At 37.7% G+C, this 20,459-nt stretch overlaps 2 protein-coding genes across 4 annotated transcripts in view; both read right to left on the reverse strand.

Annotated features, from left to right (window-relative positions):
• Positions 1-12,489: 12,489 nt before the first annotated feature.
• On the reverse strand, positions 12,490-14,232 carry LOC5577462 (triokinase/FMN cyclase). The gene has a single exon (XM_001663335.2). The coding sequence runs from the start codon at positions 14,230-14,232 to the stop codon at positions 12,490-12,492; it is 1,743 nt and encodes a 580-aa protein (XP_001663385.2).
• A 5,133-nt stretch (positions 14,233-19,365) lies between these two features.
• The window catches only part of LOC5577463, a 162,193-nt gene continuing 161,099 nt past the window's right edge, over positions 19,366-20,459 (reverse strand). For all 3 annotated transcript variants that reach the window (XM_021843411.1, XM_021843410.1, XM_021843409.1), the window contains one exon: positions 19,366-20,445. In XM_021843411.1, coding sequence (XP_021699103.1) covers positions 20,137-20,445 — 309 coding nt within the window. In that variant the 3' untranslated portion in view covers positions 19,366-20,136. The remainder of the gene's footprint in view (positions 20,446-20,459) is intronic.

Raw genomic sequence — 20,459 nt, forward strand, 5'->3', positions numbered from 1 at the left:
CCTGTTATGACCGCGTCGAGACAGTTCTCTCTGACATAAATCACAATTTACAAATCACTAGTATCAAAATAAAAGTATTTGATTAACAAATCTTAACTGACGCAATGTGTCAAAAATCTTGTAGAATAATGATAAAATTAATAATAAGTCCATTCTATTTATATGAAGAGATGGCTATTTTAAATTAAGATATCTCAAATATATCAAAATATACATCTGGAAAACTTTGACATTTGGTAGATGAAATATAGCGTATTTCGGTACATTGATAAGTTTTTGCAAAAACTTGCAACTTTTTGAGTAAAGTTATGTTAAAAATTATCATATTTTTACAATAATTTGTTCAAAAATTCAAATATTTATATAATAATAAGATTTTTTTTCGTACAGTACATGCATGTCATCGAAATTAAACGACGCACGGTTGTTAAAATAAAATATTTTACATTTTGGGGTAAAAAGTAGAAAAAAGCGAAAAATTTAAGTGATTACACATTTTTTACCATAACTTTGTTATTTGAAGTCCTAGAACATCGGTGTCTTCGACAACTTGTCGTATTTTTACACGTTCTAAAACATTGCCGAAGACGCGAAAGCTCTAGGACGCAAAACAAAAAAGTTTGCATCGTAGCGCCACCTATGTGGCGAAATTTCCAACTAACTTTTATCATCAAATTGAAGAACAAACAAATTCAAGACAAGTCTCCTTTGACACCAACTCGAAAAAATGCACTCCTAAAGCGCTAGAGGTTTTGTCTGGCTAAATTCTGCTCCTGGCCCAGTGTGCATAGGAGAGGTTAAAAAGGCTATCAGCGAGCTGAAGAACTGTAAGGCTGTTGGGAAGGACGAGATCCCGGTCGAGCAGCTTTATCAGTCGATCCACCGAGTACTTCTGAAGGTATGAGAGGACGAAGAATTGCCCACCGGCTGGTTGGATGGCATCATACGCCCAATCTTCAAGAAAGGGCACAGACTGGAGTGTGTCAATTACAGAGGAATTATCCTGCTGAATTCGGCGTACAAAATTCTGTCGCGCATCCTGTTTAACAGACTAAGACCGCTCGAGGAGTCCTTCGTCGGCGAATACCAAGCTGGTTTTCGTGAAGGCCGTTCGACAACGGACCAGATGTTTAGCTTGCGAATGGTCCTAGATAAATTCCGGGAGTATAACTTGCAGAATCACCATGTGTTTATTGATTTCAAGGCGGCGTACGACCCAGTGAAAAGAAATGAGCTTTGGCAGATAATGTCTGAACATGGTTTTCCGGCCAAACTAATTAGGCTGATACGTGCTACGCTGAATGGTTCGAAATCACGTGTTCGGATCGCAGACGAGGTGTCAACCTCGTTCGTGACGTTAGACGGGTTAACGCAGGGAGACGCACTTTCAAATTTACTGTTCAACATTGCACTCGAGGGTGCTATTAGGAGATCTGGCGTTCAGAGAAATGGCACTATTATCACAAGGCCGCACATGCCCCTTGGCTTTGCGGACGATATAGACCTAATTGGAATCGATCGCAGCTCAGTGGCCTTCGTGCCTCTGAAGAGGGAGGAAACGAGGATAGGCCTGACCATTAATTCAACCAAAACGAAGTACATGATTGCAGGTAGAGAAAAAGTCAGGCATGGTGGTCTAGGTGATGAGGATGGAGGATGTCAACTGGTGAGCTCGTTACGTTTATGTAATTTTCAAACTAACTATGGATGGTTCGTCACTATAAATGTCGACATAAACCCTTATACCTGTCTCATTAAATTTTAATGTACACATACCTTTTTTTCGTTATTACTAAAAATAACTTTTGAATAGTTTGACAATCAACACCTTTTCCGTGATGATTGTAGAGATGCAGAGATATTATCGGTCTCTAAAATCAATAAACATTCCATTCCCATCAAAACATTCGGATTTGGAAAAGCGTATGCCTAACTGAATATTTTCCTGAATTTAGTATAAAATAGTGAACTTAAAAAAGAAATATAATTTGATTTTTTAAATAAACGATTTCACCAATTTACACGGATAATGCGTGTGGCCAAACTTTGACCTTTACCTCCAAAAATTTACCAGGGGTTCCAGGATGACTCCTGGAGTCCTTCCTTTTTGTCTAAGCAGGCTTTATTATAAAAAAAACCTTTGAAAAATAAAGGCTGCGTAGCCAAAAAGCATTTTGACGTTTCAGTGATTGCTTTAACAATTTCTCCAGAGATTTCCTCGGGAATTCCTTCAAGAATTTCTTTAGGGATTCCTCCGGGAATTGAACCGGGGATATCTCTAGGGATTACTCTCTCGTTTCTCTAGAGATACTTCCAGAGATCGCTCCAGAAATCCGTTCCAAAACTTATCCAGGAATTTCCCAAAAAACTTCTTGGAGAAATCTCTAAAAAAAAATCGCGGAGGAAAACCTAGAGGAATTCCTATTTTTTTTGATGATATTCCTGGAGGAATTCATGGGCGAATCTCTGTAGATTTTTTTTTGGGAATTCTTGGAGGAATCGCCGAAGGATTTTATAGAGGCCAAAAACGCATCTTTGGAAAAAGATCAAGGGGAATTCTCAGAAGATTGCTTGGAAAATCCTTAGAATAATGCATGTAGCGATTTTTCTAAAGGAATCCCTGCAAGAATTCCTGAAGGAAACTCTCTAGGAATTCATGAGAGGAAGAATTCGTGGAGGAAATCTCAGGAATAATTCCTAGAGGAATATTGAGAAATTACTGAGGAAATTCTGTAGAAATATCTGAAGTAATCCTTAAAAAAATGGAAAATCTCAGCAATAATTCCTGGAAAAGTTCCCTGAGAAATTCCTGTAGAAATCCCAGTACAGGTTTTACTGGAGGAATCACTGAAGGCTTTCCTGCAGAAAATTCTGTTGAAATCGCTAGAAGTATCCCTGTTGAAATATCCTTGCAAAAATTCCTGGAATTGCCCTTGGAGAAATTCCTTGAGGAGCTACTGACAAAATTCCTTAAACGAATTGCTGAAGGATTTCTGGAGTCCTACCGAAACGGTTCTAGAAGATCTGGTAGCGAATAAAAGTTCTTCCTAGAGGAAAAAAACTGCTAGTGGCATCCCAGGAGAAATAGCCATAGGGGTTACGATGGAGATTATCTTGGAGGAATTACTGGTAAAATCCTTGAAGGCATCTTCGACAGAATCCATAGAGAAATCTCTGAAGGAGTCTCTGTAGATAATTCGAGAGGAATTCTTGAAGTACCGGGTACCCGCGTTGGTTTGATCACATCTAATCTGAACACTTTTTAATTTGTACCCCGCCAATTTGCACATCGTTCAGATTAAAAATTGTTCAAACGTCATTTCGCTCATGGAACGAAGTGAAGTGATATGAAACGCTGTGGAACGGAACGCAGAATCAAAACAAAACAGTCAAAGAGGTAACCAGAAGCACGATTCTAGGGTGACTAGATATCCACATTAAAAATGAACCCCGATGGTTTACATGAGGTACCGTTCAAATTAGCGGGGGTGCACGGTATTTGAATATAATTTTATGTTTCGGAGGCCCATATAAATCATGCATAAATATGAACCGTCGTATCATGCGTATGAACTGCTGAAAATGATATGTGCCAGTTCCTTCTGTAACAGATTTCAGATGCCCTTGTACCCAGAATGGCCAAACTCACAAAAAAAATCCATTCTAGGGTTCCATATCTTTCATATAAAGCTAGAAGAACGAAAACCGGTTCAAAAATATGTTTTTGAGAGCGTTTCAAAGTCATGGGTCATTTTTAACCCTTAAGGCCGCACGGGATGTCATCATAATCACCCTATCCATTTCAAGAAGCAAATCCCAAGAACCACTCCATATATCGATGCGAAAATGTATCACTATGATTCTATATATGTAGTGCACAATCCGATAAATTTTCAGCTTCATCGGTTCACTAAAACTCGACATTTGCTTCCACAAAATTTTGATGATTATTGTTAGAGTGAGACGAAAGATAGGGAAAATAACACGGTCTCCCGTGTCCCCTTAATGCACAATGTCTCATTTTTTTGTAGCGCTGCTCCTAGAGGTCCCTGAAAGCTTTTTGTTTAGCACGAAAAGATTCGTTTTCAAATAGCTTAGCTTAGCTTAGCTTAGACTGACTACACATATCAATGGTTGCTATTCCGTGATTGACCAAAGTCAGTGAAAATGCACAAAGAATCAACTAGAAGTTCGGCTGGGATTGGCCATTATCTTCTTCAGTGTGCATAATTCAGTGCCTCTATTTATACAGGGTCAATAACGGCGCCGGCCACGTCCTTGCAGTCAGGTGGGATTGGGGGAAGGAATGTTAGTGTGTAACCTTTGCTATCTGGAGACCGTGTTTGCCTCTGCATCTCCGCAAAGGTTACTGGGAGGGTGATAAGCGATTAGACCATGATAAACGATTATTTGTGAGATATAAACATACTTAGAAATATGATATTTTCGATTGACATGAAAAATCTTCAAGTATGAGAAAATAATGCCGTTACTTGAAGTGACGAACCATTCAAAGTTTGTTGAACAAATAGCTAAAAGCAACATTCCTACAGGATATTTTACTCAAATTGAAAAAAAATATCGATTGGCTAGACTATCACATAATATTCTTATGCCGACACTTACAGTGGCGAACCATTCAAAGTTTTTTGAATAAAATAAACGTTTTGCAAGTCTACACTTCTAGCACAGACCAAACCATTCAAAGCATTTTTTTATGTATAAAAATAAAGGTAAGTGATTTTGTATAAAAAATATAAAACAATAAAGTTATGAATAAGAGTTTATGCCGACACTTACAGTGACGAACCATTCATAGTTTGTTGAAAAATCATTAAATGTGCGGTTATACATATTTTATAGACTTGAAAAAAAAGCATGAAACGAGCTCACCGATTGATCCTTCATCCTTGATTGAGCAGCCACAATCCACTTTCAGCTTCACTCGTGTGCTCGGCCATATAAAAACACTCAGAAAAGAACGCGTCACCTGAGAGGAAAAAAACTGACGACTTCTCGGGCTTTCTCGACGCACTGCCCGGCAGAAAAGAACGCGTCACCCGAGAGGGAAAACACTGACGACTTCTCGGACTTTCTCGATGCACTGCCCGGCAGAAAAGAACGCGTCACCCGAGCAAGATTCGTTTTCAAATATTAGAAAAAGTCAGAAAAAATCAGATTTCTATCTCTTTTCTCTTCAACATGACATAGGTTCCCAAACTGTGCACGGAGAAATATTTTTACCTAATTTTTGAGTTTACTTTACCCAAAATTAAGTATATCGATTATAGTTTCAACCCAAAATCTCTCGGTTTTCTCTTTCTCACACACGAATGTTGTCAAAAATAGAGAGAGCTGCATCTACCCAATGGGGGTACTTTGGCCCAATAAGCCAAATTTGGGTAAATGCAACTTTTCTTATGTTTGGGTCGAAAGAACTCAATTTTGCGTTAAATCAACCCAAAATTGAGTATATTTTTCTAATGGAATTAAGGCGAAGTAGGCCGTCATTGACATTTGTACGCATCGTTGATGATTGTTACTAATTTATCTCACGATTTCGAATGAAAGAAAATCAGTTGGGTTTTGCACTGACACAGCTGAAAAAGTATCAGCATACTTCATGCATGTTGGCGCGTACAGTGACACTTTTTGAAGTCAATATCAACTATCAAGACTAAGTTTTATCACTTTGAAATACAAGCTGAAAAGTCATCATTGTTGCCAAAACGAATGACGGGCTACTTAGCCTTAAAGCCAAACTACCTAGTGGGGACCTTGGAAATTTAGCCAAAATTGAGTTATTGGGCTCAACTACGGAATTGCGTTGAAACAACCCAAAATTGAGTTGAATTCCGTCTCCGTGTGGGTAGCGATTCCCACGGGGGTCGTAAGCCGATGTCAGGGGGTATCGAGGAAAAAATCTTGTTTTGTTTCCAACTGGTACCTAGAAACATTTTATATATGTAATTTTAACAACAGATTTTTAAATTTCAGGAAACAGAACAAATGATTTTTGTCTATCATTTCAATTCGGCAAGTGCTTTTAAACTTTCTTCCGCAAATGAAGAAGTATCATTCTTAATGAATTCTTCCGAATTCATAATTTGCGACCTCAGCATCTTTTATTGAGAATCTCAATAACTCACAATCTTTATTAACTTTTCATTTTCTTGGTAGGTAGACAAGCAGATATTAATTATGTTGCACAATAATATCATTTATATGAGTGTCTCATGATTGCCTTTAATCTGAATCTATTGGTTTGCATGAAAATATAAACATGTTTGACTTAAAAAGCATTCTTAGTTTTCATTAGCTTCATAATCTTGAAGTTCAATATCAGAATTTCTTTTGAAACTAAAGAGGCTTTGTTTCCTCATGGATGGTACACAAATTATGTCACGCTAAATTTCACATTTTTTGACTCCCTCCTTCACCTATGTCACGTTTTTTGTATGAGTCCTCTGAAAATTTTATATGGCTTGTCACGCTTGGTTTGACCCCCCTCCTCCCTTGGAGCGTGACGTAATTTGTGCATGACCCCTTATCCAAAACTGGATGGTTGAGACGAATTATAGGAGTATTTAAGAAAATGAACGAGTTGCCAAGTGATGACAATCCGTTAAGCATATGTATGAAATAGATTCTGGGGTCTATTTTGTAAATCGAGCAAATTCACGTGACTCGTCTGCAGTCTTCAAAGATCATCATTGCTGCACAGATATTTTGAAAAGCATGCTTTGAAAATATCAATGCTTCGCATGGGATTCGCACTTTTTTAATTCAATTGCTCCTGTGCTCACTAATAATGCATCATTGATTCAAATCATTTCAACACAAAATGCATACTCTAAACCTCTGTATGCAAAAAACAACAACCCCGTGCAAAAATTTGGTTTTTAGCGAGCTTTGTACCTATACAATTGGAACTTCTTGGCTCCCCCGTTGGGAAACTTATCCTATGTAAACAGTAGAGCAAAGATGAATAAATGTGCTGTAGTCGAATATACTTACCATGGATGTCATGATATATATTAAGTCACAGTTTAGTTGAGGTTAAATAATAAATTTCAGATTATGATGATTTTTCTAAAGGTAAAACTATGTAACCACGGCCATCTGAGAAGCATTTAATTGATTGAGACAAGTTTTACCTTTTAAACCCGAAATATACCCAGCAGCAAAACTATTATCAAGTTTTGTTCGCGGAATATTTAGTCTTTATGAAAAAGGAATTTGAGAGTCAGATTGATTAAATGAACTGAATTCCTTTCTAATAAAATTAAACTTTATCTTAAAGCATCACGCTAAAGAATCGATGTTTTTGTTTCATTCCCGCACAGTATTCAAGAACAAGACAAAATATATTACGCCGAAACGCCGAAAAATAGTGAATCGCTGGTTTTCCTCTGATTTAATAAGACTGGAACCCAAACCAAAGCAAATAAGATAACAATTAAGGCACGTTTTTGATATGGCAGAACTTTCTCAGGCAATACGGACAATTTTGTTTTTATTAAACATGAGACAACATATTGTTAAGTAGAGTAAAGTGGGGCAAAAGTTCGAGTGGGGCAAGAGTTTCTTTTTAAGATTTCTAGCACAATTCAAAACAAAACTTATAAATGTCATGGTGGCTCGAATGCTATTCAAGTAAAAGATTTTCACTCCAAATATCATAAAAATCGATTGAGATTTGGAAAAGTTATGACTATTTGTTGTATTTCGACGTGAACATTGTAATTTTTGGTCAAACTTTCGTTCCATGGAACAATTGCATATAAAATCTTTTTTAATACCACCGTGCGGGGTGACATTGGGCCTAGGGGGTGACTTTGACCGCCGCTTTCGATGCATCTCATGGCTAGTAGGGACGCCAAAACACTAATATATGACCATTTATTGGCTATTTATAACGTATTCTTGAAGCTTGACACATTGTATTCATTATTTTGGCATTAGCTTGCTGTAAAAACCTTGGCCCAATGTCAACCCGCCTTACGGTATTTTATGTTAGGGCGTTTCTAGGCCAATCATAAGGATGTTTTGAGGTGTATTAGTTTTCGCATAAATGTTTGGAAACAATTTTTAGCCCATAGTGGGGCAAGAGTTTAAATCAGCGGGGCAAAAGTTCGACCCATGTATAAACTCACGGAAAAATTTGCAAATTGTCTAAGATCCACATATTATCTTCAAATTTAGCAAAATTTGTTTGGTCGTGCGAAAAATATCACCAACATTTTACATTTTCACTTAGTTTTTCGAAAAACAGCTTTTTTGAGTATACTACAATTAACCCTGTTTTGGGTAATTTTTTGATGAAAATTTAGTGTGTATTTTTCGTTTAAGACAATCAATTTTAAAATTGTTATAACTAAAAATGGGTAATTGGTATTTTGTCCCAAGTTTGTTCAGCAAAATTATAGCCAATATGTTGAAGGTTCACTGTAATGTATTTGTTTTGTTTCAATTGCTATTTGTGCTTATTCTGCGCGGCGTGTGAGTAAAGACGAGTCGCTCTCACCGCGAGTGACGTGAGACGACTATTGTTAATCAAATGGGAGCGTGTCGACAATAGGGTCCTAAAGCCCTATCCCAATTTTAGTACCAAACGCTTAAGTTTAGGTCAAAAACATATGTTTACTCAATTTTCTAATGTTTTCCGATGGTTTAAGTCCAAACAACTTTTTTTAAGTTTTTTTTTAAAATTTTGTCACACCCCTTGGTTTAAACTCAAATTTTGGGTGTATTTTGTTTTCCGTGTCCCTTCCGAAATGTCAGAAAGGAACAACCCCGGTGTTAAAAAGTTGAGCCCCTGTGGTAATGTTGTCGACTAAGCGAACGTCAAACATGATCTCAAGTGTCAAGGTTCATTTATGGATCCAATTTTTAAATTAAAGTTTAAATATGATATATACGTTATTTAAGCGGGAAAAAATGCTAAAGTAGTTGCAGTAACATGCTCTTTCGTGTTATTAAATGAAAACAAGATTTCATTAAACATTTTAGGACCCTATTGTCACCTTATTCGACTCGTCTCACCTTACACGCCGCGCAGAATAAGCATAATTGTTTTCCTGGAAACTTTAAACTTTTGCTCCACCTTACTCTACTGGATAATGATGTGCCAAAAATCAGGATCCGTTCCATAAATTGGGATTTATGGGTGCAAATTTCAAACGATACATAAAACCACACATTCAAATTATTTTATGGATTCCTGTAAAATCTCAACAGCTGAACAGTTCGGTGAAATAAAATAACGGAGTGTAGTATTCAGATATTAGGTAATTACATTACACTAAGCTACTCCCAATCTGAAGTAGGCCATGACTTAAATAAGACCTGACATTAGACTGATTAAGAACCATAACTCAATAAACGCTTAAACTGAAAACACGTATTTTAATAAACGGAGTACGGTAATTTTTTACAGTATTCCGTGAAAAATCACCGGAATCCGTAAAATTTCAACGGAATTACGGTGTTTTATTTCACCGAACTGTTCAGCTGTTGAGATTACGGTGAAATTCACCGTATGAGCTTAGTGTGCAACATCGCTACAAAATTGATGCTTTTCTTCGAGCATAACGCCAATGTCGTAAAAATTTATATTTCTTTCGAAAATACATTTGAAACGGATTGTGGCTGTAATAAAAAAAAGATTATAGTAACATTTTAAGACACTTGGACAAATCAATTGGTACTAAACAACAGCTCAGGAAAATCACTTTGTTCACACAAGATCGTTCACCATTTAGAGAAGCAGGGAAATTGTATTTCTTAATTAAGTACTGGGTACTGGCACGCACTTTGTGAACTCGCAGTGAAAAGAAAACATTGTTGGTTGCTAGGCCTGGGGCCCAGATAGCCGTAAACGCGCAGCTATTCAGCATGACCAAGCTGAGGGTCGTGGGTTCGAATCCCACCGGTCGAGGATCTTTTCGGGTTGGAAATTTTCTCGACTTCCCAGGGCATAGAGTATCTTCGTACCTGCCATACGATATACACATGCAAAAATGGTCATTGGCATAGTAAGTTCTCAGTGAATAACTGTGGAAGTGCTCATAAGAGGCGGTCCATTAATTACGTAAGGGTTTATGGGGGGAGGGGGGGGGGGTCTGAGATTTCTTACGCGCCATACAATTATTTTTAATTTTCATACAAAAAATCTTACCATGGGGGGAGGGGGGGGGGGCGTGGGTTGAAAAACTCCGAAAAACGTCTTATGTAATAAATGGACAGCCCCTAAGAACACTAGCTGAGAAGCAGGCTCTGTCCCAGTGTGGACGTAACGCCAGAAAGAAGAAGCCTACCGCCAATGTTTGTTACTCTCCTGCTGCGTAGTCCGCTTAGTCGAGGAGCCACAAATGATTCATATAAATGATGCAGTATTTTTTCCGAAATTATTGGAGCAAATCAAAGCCTTGTTAGATTGGAAAATAAGGATCGTACATTCTCTTTCTCCTTGTTTTATGAATCAAAGCAACGCAATGCAAAGGCAATTTTGAAGACTGCTCGTCTGTAATCACTGTCGATCAAAGTAAGCAGGCAGATGTCAACCGTCGACTGTCATAGTAATGCAGTCACATAGAGTGACAATTGGGTCCTAAAATTTTTAATGAAATCTTGTTTTTATTTAATAACACGAAAAAGCATGTTACTGTAACTACTTTAGCAATTTTTCCCGCTCAAATAATGGCTATATCATGTTTAAACTTTAATTTAAAAATTTGGTCCATAAATGAACTTTGACACTTAAGATCATGTTTGACGTTCGCTTAGTCGACAAAAACACCACAGGGGTTTTAGTTCGACCACTGGGGTTGTTCCTATCTGACATTTCGTAAGGGAGACGGAAAACAAAATACACCCAAAATTTGAGTTTAGGCCAAAGGATGTGACAAAATCTAAAAAAATGTTTTTTGGGCTTAAACCAACGGAAAACATTTGAAAATTGAGTAAACATGTGTTTTTGGCTTAAACTTAAGCGTTTGGCACTAAAATTGGGACAGGGCTTTAGGACCCTATTATCGAAAAACTCGAGTGACAGAGCCGAGTCGGGCAAATATATTTCGGACGACAGTGACTTCAGTCGAGTCATTTTGATCGGCTCGACTTATAAAATAAGGCCCTCTATATTTGATTAGGAGAAGATAAAGGGGTCTATTTTGTAAATCGAGCAGATCCAAGTGACTCATATGTGGTCACTGTCGATCAAAGTAAGCATGCATATTTCAGATGTCACCCGTCGACTCCCATAGTAATCCAGTCACTTAAAGTGACAACTGTCGAAAAACTCGAGTGACAAAGCCGTGGCGAGTGAAATTTTTGGTCGACAGTGACTCCAGTCGAGTCACTTTGGTCGACTCGACTTATAAAATAGCCCCCAAAACAACTATTCTCACTAAAGCAGAGTGGATGCACAAACTGACATAAATGATAAACTACGGCCTTGTTTTGAAAAAAAAAAACAATATCTATTGTTATTCTTTGGTAGTTCGTGTATCTAAAGAGTTTGGGAACCTGTGTTCTAAAAAGTTACAGCCCCTTTGCTGTGCCAATTGGCCAAAAGGGTCATGCACAAGTTAAAAGGCTTGGTTTTCTAATGAACAATAAGACTACAAATGGATCAAACGACCTCGGCCAATTCTGAGATGTGTTTCGGTGAGTGTCGTCAACATCGAGAACATTGTGGAGACTCATTTCGTTGGTCACCTTATCATCTGGTTGGAGTGTCGAGGAAACGTCAGTTGAAAAAGAATCAAAAGACTTGTAACGCGTGAAACCAAACGGCTAATAAAAATAGTTGTAGTTTTAATCGTCTGCGTTTATTATCGCTCGTTTTCATGCCCGGTTCCCACGACATAAAGGTCAAACCAGAGTTTGACAGTATGATACATTTTGAAACACCATATGCCTTTGTGTGTTGATCATCGAGCAATTTAAAACAATTATATACAACATGCAGTCACTTCCTTTCAACAATTTTAAGGAAGCCAATCTTAAGGTAGGCATTCCCTGCCTTATTTACGCCCTTATTCACGCCAATGTGTGCTTGTAGATGGGCCTTCCTTAGCCGAGTGGTTAGAGTCCGCGGCTACAAAGCAAAGCCATGCTGAAGGTGTCTGGGTTCGAATCCCGGTCGGTCCAGGATCTTTTCGTAATAGAAATTTCCTTGACTTCCCTGGGCATAGAGTATAATTGTACCTGCCACAAGATATACGAATGCGAAAATGGCAACTTTGGCAAAGAAAGCTCTCAGTTAATAACTGTGGAAGTGCTCATAAGATCACTAAGCTGAGAAGCAGGCTCTGTCCCAGTGAGGACGTTAATGCCAAGAAGAAAAAGAAGAAGTGTGCTTGTAGATAGGTAATTCAAAATAAAGTGTGATTTTGCTAAAAAATATTTTATTTGCATTTAGTTACAGATAAGATGATGAGACTAATGGTGATTAATGAATATTTTTTTGTCGATTAAACTTTTCTATTCAACATAATTTTCTTTGTAAGCCGCGGCCAATGCCCTGGCCCACAAAGCAACGGCATGTGCTCCTGGATCCGGGTGCTCGAAATCCCCCCTCCCTGACTGGGTTGCGCAATAAGAGGCTCTTCCCGACTTTGGAATCATTTTTCGCGTGGCTTTGGCTTCAATTTCACATGCTGTGGCAAATTTTTCGACACACCGTACTGTTGAGAGGTTCTGCAGAATTGCTCGTCGAAGATCATCTTCTCCTCTTTTCAAAGGGTCAAGCATGGTACGATCGCCTATTTCTGTTTGGGCGTACTGCATAATTGCTGAGTTTCCGTAGGTCAGAGCCCATAACCAATGCTTGATGGTGATCTTTGGATCGTCGTCTGCTTCTAGAAACGCATTAAAAGCGGCGTGCAAGAAAAGGCTGTAGATTGCTCCAGAAGTGCCGCCAATGTTCATTTGCATGATTTTGCTTAATTCTTGGAACATTTTTGCTGGATAACACACATCTAGGGTTGATTCGAGGTTGACAAGCAAAGCGGTCGCTCCATTGGCTATGGTGTTTCCTGTATCACCGTCTCCACATTCTCCATCATAGGTATTGAGTAACTCGCGATTATTGAGCAACGTACCTCCAATATTCTTCAAAATACTCTTGATAATGGACTGAGCAGACTCATCAAAGGATAACTTGAACTCGCCAGTATTGCCATTCATTTGGTATTTCTCAAGGTCATCGAAGTTGAACGCTTCTGAAGGGGGTAGATCGTACGACGGAGGTCCTCCAAACAATGTTGATGCAACTTGTACCTCGTAGTTCAAGTATTGCAGAATTTTATCGGAGTACTTGAGATTGAGCAAAGTTATCGACAGACCGGATTGATTTAAGGAAGTAAAAAAGTTTCCTACATACACGCGTTTCACGTTGTAATCATTCGCCAACATAGGCAATAGTGTGCTCAGAAAAACACCCAAAGTAAACTCCGATGTTCCTCCAAGATTGTTCACTAGAACGGCTACATCGTTGTCGCTGTAGGGAGCAATTTTTGCAGCTATCCTATCCAAAGCGAAGTAAATAACTGAGTCAAATCCATTACATTGACCCATTTTGTACACGCCTGGTTCACCGTGGAGTCCTTTACCCAATTCAACATTATGCAGTTTCCCGTCGATCACGTCAAATGTAAACCCAAACGTTGCAATGAAGCCTTCTCGCAATAGCCTCTCTCCAAACTCAACTATTTCATCCATCGCCGAACCCAGCTCAGCCATCGCTCCTAACATTTTGATCAGTAAAACGCACCCAGCTAGTCCTCGCTTTCCAACGGACTTCCTTGTCATCGATTCCATGATCGAGCAGTCATCATCGTTGAGCAATATCTGCAAGCGTTTGTATCCGTACTGCGATCGAGCTCGTTCTACTGCCAGCCCAAAATTCAACCGATCACCGGTGTAGTTGTTAACGATGAACAGCACACTATCATCTGGATCGGCCACCATCCGAAGACAATCTACGATCGATGTAGCCGACGGTGAACAGAACACATCTCCGCAAACGGCCGCGTCCAGCATTCCTTTTCCGACGTAGCCATTGTGGGCGGGCTCGTGGCCACTTCCACCGCCAGAGATCAACTTCACTTTGCCCTTGGACAACTGATCTTCTCTACGGATGATGCAATTACGATCGCTGATATACCGTAAGCCATTATTTGCACGGACAAATCCAGCCAAGGAGGTGCTAACGTTTTGCAGCATAGCGTACGATCAACGGTGATCGGCAATTTCAGACTGATAGGAGCGCGTCTTGCAAAGTAAAACAATTGATGATTGGTCGTGGCTATATTTATTCGTTCTTATCAGGTGCTTGTGTGGTTGTAGAAATAATAGTTCATAAATATATTTTGATTCTTTATGTACAAGTGTTGGTAATTAGGGTGAGTCATCTTAAACGTGTTTTTCTCAATATAACCCAAGAGCACTTTAAAGTGCTGTAACTTTTTTATTCGTGAACCGATTTGTGATTTATGTTTTATTTCCGCATGGATTTTTTTTTAAAGAAATAAAAATAGTTTTCTCAAATAGTTCAATCAAAACAGTTGCGTAATGAGAAAGCGTTGCGTAATGAATCATAACAGCACTGGTTTTAGTTAGGTAATGACTATTGATGCACTGCATACATCAGTGCAGGACAGTAGGCCGTTTCATGACAGATTGGCGTGATGAAAAACAGTCTATTACGATGAGAAATTGCCAAAAATTGTAAATCACCCGTTGCTAAACCAAAATTACTGTAGAAAACTGTTCTATTTCCCGCTGCACTGCCGTTATACGCAAAATATGCAATCGAGAAAAACGCGTTTAAAGATTTTCACACATTTAGGCCTCGTATTGACCAGGTGTGTGGTAAATTAAATTAAAATCATTACAATAGTATAAAGAATAGTGTGTTCATTAGAATCAAGAGTTTGGATTATGGGAATAAAGAAAATTTAGCTACGAAATTCAAAGTGGGTCTGTTATGCCTAGAAATACGAGGTTTTTGGTCAATTTCTACGCATAACAGTCCCACTGAAAGTAGTGACCAATTACAGTGACTCAATTTCATTTTCGTACGAGGCACTGTTTTCATATCAAGTTGGTATAAAACTATTAAATGGTGCATGGACTTCGATATACTTCATCAATAACGAAAGGTATAGGTATCATCTATTGTTTGGCAATGACAAACTGTATTCATTTGCTTAAGGCTAAGTAGCCCGTCATTCGTTTTGGCATCAATGATTACTTTTCAGCTTGCATTTCAAAGTGATAAAACTCAGTCTTGATAGCTTATATTGAATTAGCAACAATCATCAACGACGCGTACAAATTTCAATGACGGCCTACTTCGCCTTAAATCTTTGGAATAATGGAAATGTATTGAGTTTGTGTCTATAATTGACTCAATTCCATATTCGTACACCTAACAAAAAAGAAATATACAACATTCAAAACTAACTTTCAATGGACTAGATGATTGCTTAAGTTCTTTGTTGTGTTGTTCAGATGTAGTAGAGTACATTTGAAAAATTTATAAGCCGGCATATTTGAAACTAAAGTAAATTTAAGAAAAATACCAATTTCTACATGTTTTTTTGCTAAAATATTCGGTAAGTTTTACAATAACTTACATTTTTTTCATTATCACTTCCTTAAGAATGATTATAGCGAATATTGCACAAGTTTCAAAAAATTTCAATCAGTTTTAGAGTAGCTAGGAGTGGACATCGACAACTTGTACTTTTGGATCTTAGGTAATATAACATTTATAACAAATCCAAAACCAAAAATTTTAGTCAATTTCTCTCAGTTTGACTCCTAAATGGATATACATAATCCATAGTTATTGTTCCTATCAAAACATTGTGTAATTATTATTTTTAATTTACATTTTACTACCAAACATGGTTATAGAGATTTATAGAATAAATATTATTGCCGTAACCACAACACAAACGTTTATTAAAATGATGAAAACTACAGGATATATTCTAGTAAAAAGTATATCAATGCTGTCTGCTCATTCCAGTTATTTTATATTTTTGTTATAAAGTCAAAAAATTGCAAAATAGGGTGTTTTTGTATATATTATTTGAATATTAATTCATAGATAATTGAATATTGCGATAACATCAATCATGTGGAGGTATGTACAGCGTAGTTTAGGGTACTTTATTGTAAAACGAAGTTCGTAGTTCAAATTCTTTTTACAGACCAGTTCAAAATTACCCTTTACCTGTTGTTTGGAATGAAAATTTGGTTTACATTGATAGGAAATATCATTTTAGAAGAGTTTTGAAGTTATGGCACAACAATTTTCTGAACTCAAAAGGGATAAAAACTGTTTATAATTTCTGTAAGCTGTATACATTTCAACTAAATATCTATCAGAGCTCACGAGTATAATTAATAGACTGAATCCAATGACAAAAATGACCGCTTTTGTTTGAATTATTGGATTTCATAGCAAAAATCATTAGAAAACTGGCATTACTAATAATTTTACCTAAATGCCATATATGTACGCTAATAAACTGTCCAAATGTGCTTAATTACATCTGAAAATCATATTAAAGCACTTCAGCAATCAAACAGAGCTTTTAAATTTAGTTTTGAAAGTTGTACGTTTGAATTTTGGCAGGTGTACGAATATGGAATTGGGTGAATTTTAGATATAAGTTCAATACTATTCCACTAATCCAAAGATGAATGTAAATGGAAACATTTTGTGATTAGCAAACAATATATGACACCTATTACCTCCAATGTGGATAAAGTATTTTAAACTCAATACATTATTTAATAGTTTTTTACTTACTTGATGTGAAAACAGTATCCTGTACGAATATGAAATTGGGCCACTGTATGTGCTAAGCATACTGCTGTAGATGACCGTTCTTACGTATATATTGTACCGAATGTAGAGGACGTATAACCTCAGGACTATGTTAAGGCATCTAATGAAGGCTCAAGTGACATGTGCCAAACGGAGCCACGTGTGGGGAAGTGAAGAAATACGATCTTATAGTATGGGATGGAAAGCAAAGTTTTCTGTATGTGTGATAATGAGAAAATGTATGAGTTAGTGATAGAAAGAGTGGATGTGTAAGTTAGAGAGTTTCTTCTTCTTCTTTCTGGCGTAACGTCTCCACTGGGACAGAGCCTGCTTCTCAGCTTAGTGTTCTTATGAGCACTTCCACAGTTATTAACTGAGAGCTTACTATGCCAATGACCATTTTTGCAAGCGTATATCGTGTGGCAGGTACGAAGATACTCTATGCCCTGAGAAGTCAAGCAAATTTCCAACCCGAAAAGATCCTCGACCGGTGGGATTCGAACCCACGACCCTCAGCTTGGTCTTACTGAATAGCTGCGCGTTTACCGCTACGGCTATGTGGGCCCTTTAAGTTAGAGAGTTTATAAGATGTAATGAATTCCTATATCGACTCTTCCAGCTACAGGCTTGACAGAAACTCATCTGCGAATTCAAGGTTATTCTGCGGAATTAATATTTAACTCAAAATTCACGATACAAATCATCACACGATTTGACATTTCTTTGGATTTGGTTTGCAAAATCATGATATTTGATACATCACAAATTAAGTTTAAGAACCGCCAACATATTTGCCACTTGCACCGAAGAACCAGTTATCCGTTATAACCCAGTATGTGGTCAGATCATCTAAAACCTCTTGAACTATTCTTCTTTGACTTGATTTGCAAATTTATGTCATGTCGCATGTCTCAGAACCGCCAATATAATAGCCCATTTCTCTGGGGAACAGGGTATCCAAAACAACCTGGCATGTTATCAAGTCATCTAAGAACCTTTGAGTTACACTTCTTTAGCCTTGATTTGGGAATTTATGAAGTTTAATGTTGCCAGTTAGGTTTCAGAACCGACAGTTTAGTGGCCATTTCCCCCAGAGAACCGGGAATTCTGAACAATCCGACATGTGGTCAAGTCATTCAAATACATTTGAACCACCTTAAAACTTGATTTGATTCACCTTTGACATTGATATGTCGCAAGCCCGGTTTCAGATTCGCCAATATAATGGCCACTTCCACCAGTGAACCGGTATTCGGAAAAATCCAGTGACCAATGTCGGTAAAACTATTTTTATTTAGACTTCGTTTGCTAAATCATGAAGTTGGTTTGTCGCAAGCCAGCCACTCGAAATTAAAGTGGTTACTGATTCTTCAAGTGGGATTATTTCAGTACTTCCCGTGATGAATCCGAAATAACGATAAATTTCTAATCGATGACCGCGGTTCCAAAAACTAGAAGAATTTTGTGATTGACCCTGAAAATTCAACTGAAATTCATTGAAAAACGGATGGGAAATAATATTTTGATATTGAAAATTTCAATCAAATTTGACGTCAGGCTCGCATGAATGATGAATGCATCCCGATAATTCAAACACATAAAACGGGTTGTGTTCCACATGGGATGTAAAGCCAACATAAAAAGATGTTCAAAACAATTTTCCCAAACACCAGGTAATTCAAAACTGCCTACTGAATATTTTGCTCGAGTTCAACGCAGCGAATTGTATAGTGTGACATTTATGCGTAGATATACAGTAGTGGGACAGTTATGCGTGGAAATTCAACAATGGGACAAAATGGCTTGGCTTGCTTTTCATTGAGTTTCCGAACAAAGTTAATTTTTGGTGGGTGTTTTCTGAAACTATACGTAAAAATAAACTGTTTGATGAAAAAGTCAAAATGCACAAAAAGTAACATGGGACAATTATGCGTATAACGGCAGTGCATTTCCCGCATTGAGAGCCTTCAATGACACTAATGATTTGAAAAAATCTTGCCCCAACATAGGTTACTTGATGAGATTCACGTTTTTGAGCTATTTTACTGGGAAGAGCCACGTGATTTTCGCGAAATTCAGGCCTACTACTATTACCATTCCCACCACTGTTCTTTTATTTTTATTCTGACACGAATGCATCTGTTTGGTGTAAAGTGTAGAGGGCAGGATCCGTCATTGATTTCAAAATTTTGAAAAACAGTTTTTTCGTTCAAAATCAAGAACATTTACAGGAAAATATGTTCACTGTATTCTATTCTCCAACCGAAACACAGTGAACACATTTTCATCGAATAATTTTTAGGTTTGAACCGAAAAACTGCTTTTGAAGTTTTGATGATGACGATGATTACGATGATGGAGCGTTGAACGTTTATAAAACAAGCAATCACTGTTTAGGATGATATTTAGATCGAAAACAAAAATTTGATTAGAGAGGAATGGAGAAGGGAATATAATGCCACTCTGCAGTGGTTGATGCTTACCGATATTCCAGTGACCAAAAAAAAAACAGCTTTCGAGTTAGTTGGAAATTTCATTTATTTTCAGTGTATATGAGAATGTGTGCAATACTAATGACCCTATCGACGCGTTCTACGGCATATCCGGATTTTGTTTTATTTTACTATGTTACGCATCTTTTCTTTGATGATTGTTAACCCTAGGCTGAGCCATAACTGTCGATGGGGTTGCAAAATACGTTCGATCATCGCTTACGACTAGTTTTCCATTTATTGTAAAAACTTGTAAAACTTCTACCTTAATTTTGCATTTGTTTGCTACGTTTTTGCTCGGTTCGACCTCGCTGTTTCCTCGTAAAGAATATAATATCAAAATGTTTCACATTTAAATACAATTTGTTCTACTTTCGCTACTCGTGGAGGCTTTCTAAGGCTTTCTAGGCTAAAGGATCACACAATTCTACAAGTACGGAATGGGACGGGGGATTTTTGTTGGGCATTTGCTTTTGTGACGGAATATTGCTTTGCTCAGACTTATTTATAGTCGATTGCTTTCACGTTTTCAACCTGTTTGCATTGTTTAAGCTCTGAATTTTGTTTGCGGAAATGATGAAATGCATGAATAATTTAGCGTAATTTACTTTTTAAGTAGTCTTTTCAATAAATACACACATCTAAGGAAAAAGTATACACAAAAGAAGAAATTAATTTTATAAGACTTTGTCGTTGCTCTAACCAAGTTGAACAAATATTTTTACATATCTTTTTTAAGTTAAAGCTATTCAGACTCGTTGGATTCTGAGCTTTCAAATAACCAATCATAATTTATACATAATCAGATGCAGAAATTGTTCCCTCCGGTAGACCTTCGGAATGCTTCTCGATCGTCAGCAAATTGTTGGTCTCGTTCAGAAAATGACTTTGTACATTATGACTTTTGTGTGGCGAAGACATTTCCTTCAGGTCGACGATTTCGTAAGGCCGTTCGTCTTCGTCTTCGTCGCCAGGCATGTTGGCACTGTTGAGCAGCCCCGAGTAATAAGCACTGCCTGAACCGCTGGCACCTCCACTATGGGTCCCCGTCGGGATCGCTGGCAATGGACAATTCATGATAAGAATATCATTGTCGCCTCCCTGTGGAAATAGAA

The sequence above is a fragment of the Aedes aegypti genome, chromosome 2 (genome assembly GCF_002204515.2).
Source record: "Aedes aegypti strain LVP_AGWG chromosome 2, AaegL5.0 Primary Assembly, whole genome shotgun sequence".
Lineage (NCBI taxonomy): Eukaryota > Metazoa > Arthropoda > Insecta > Diptera > Culicidae > Aedes > Aedes aegypti.

Excerpts from the sequence above, each read along its gene's own strand:
- LOC5577462 (XM_001663335.2), bottom strand. The coding sequence starts at position 14,232 with ATGCTGCAAAACGTTAGCACCTCCTTGGCTGGATTTGTCCGTGCAAAT.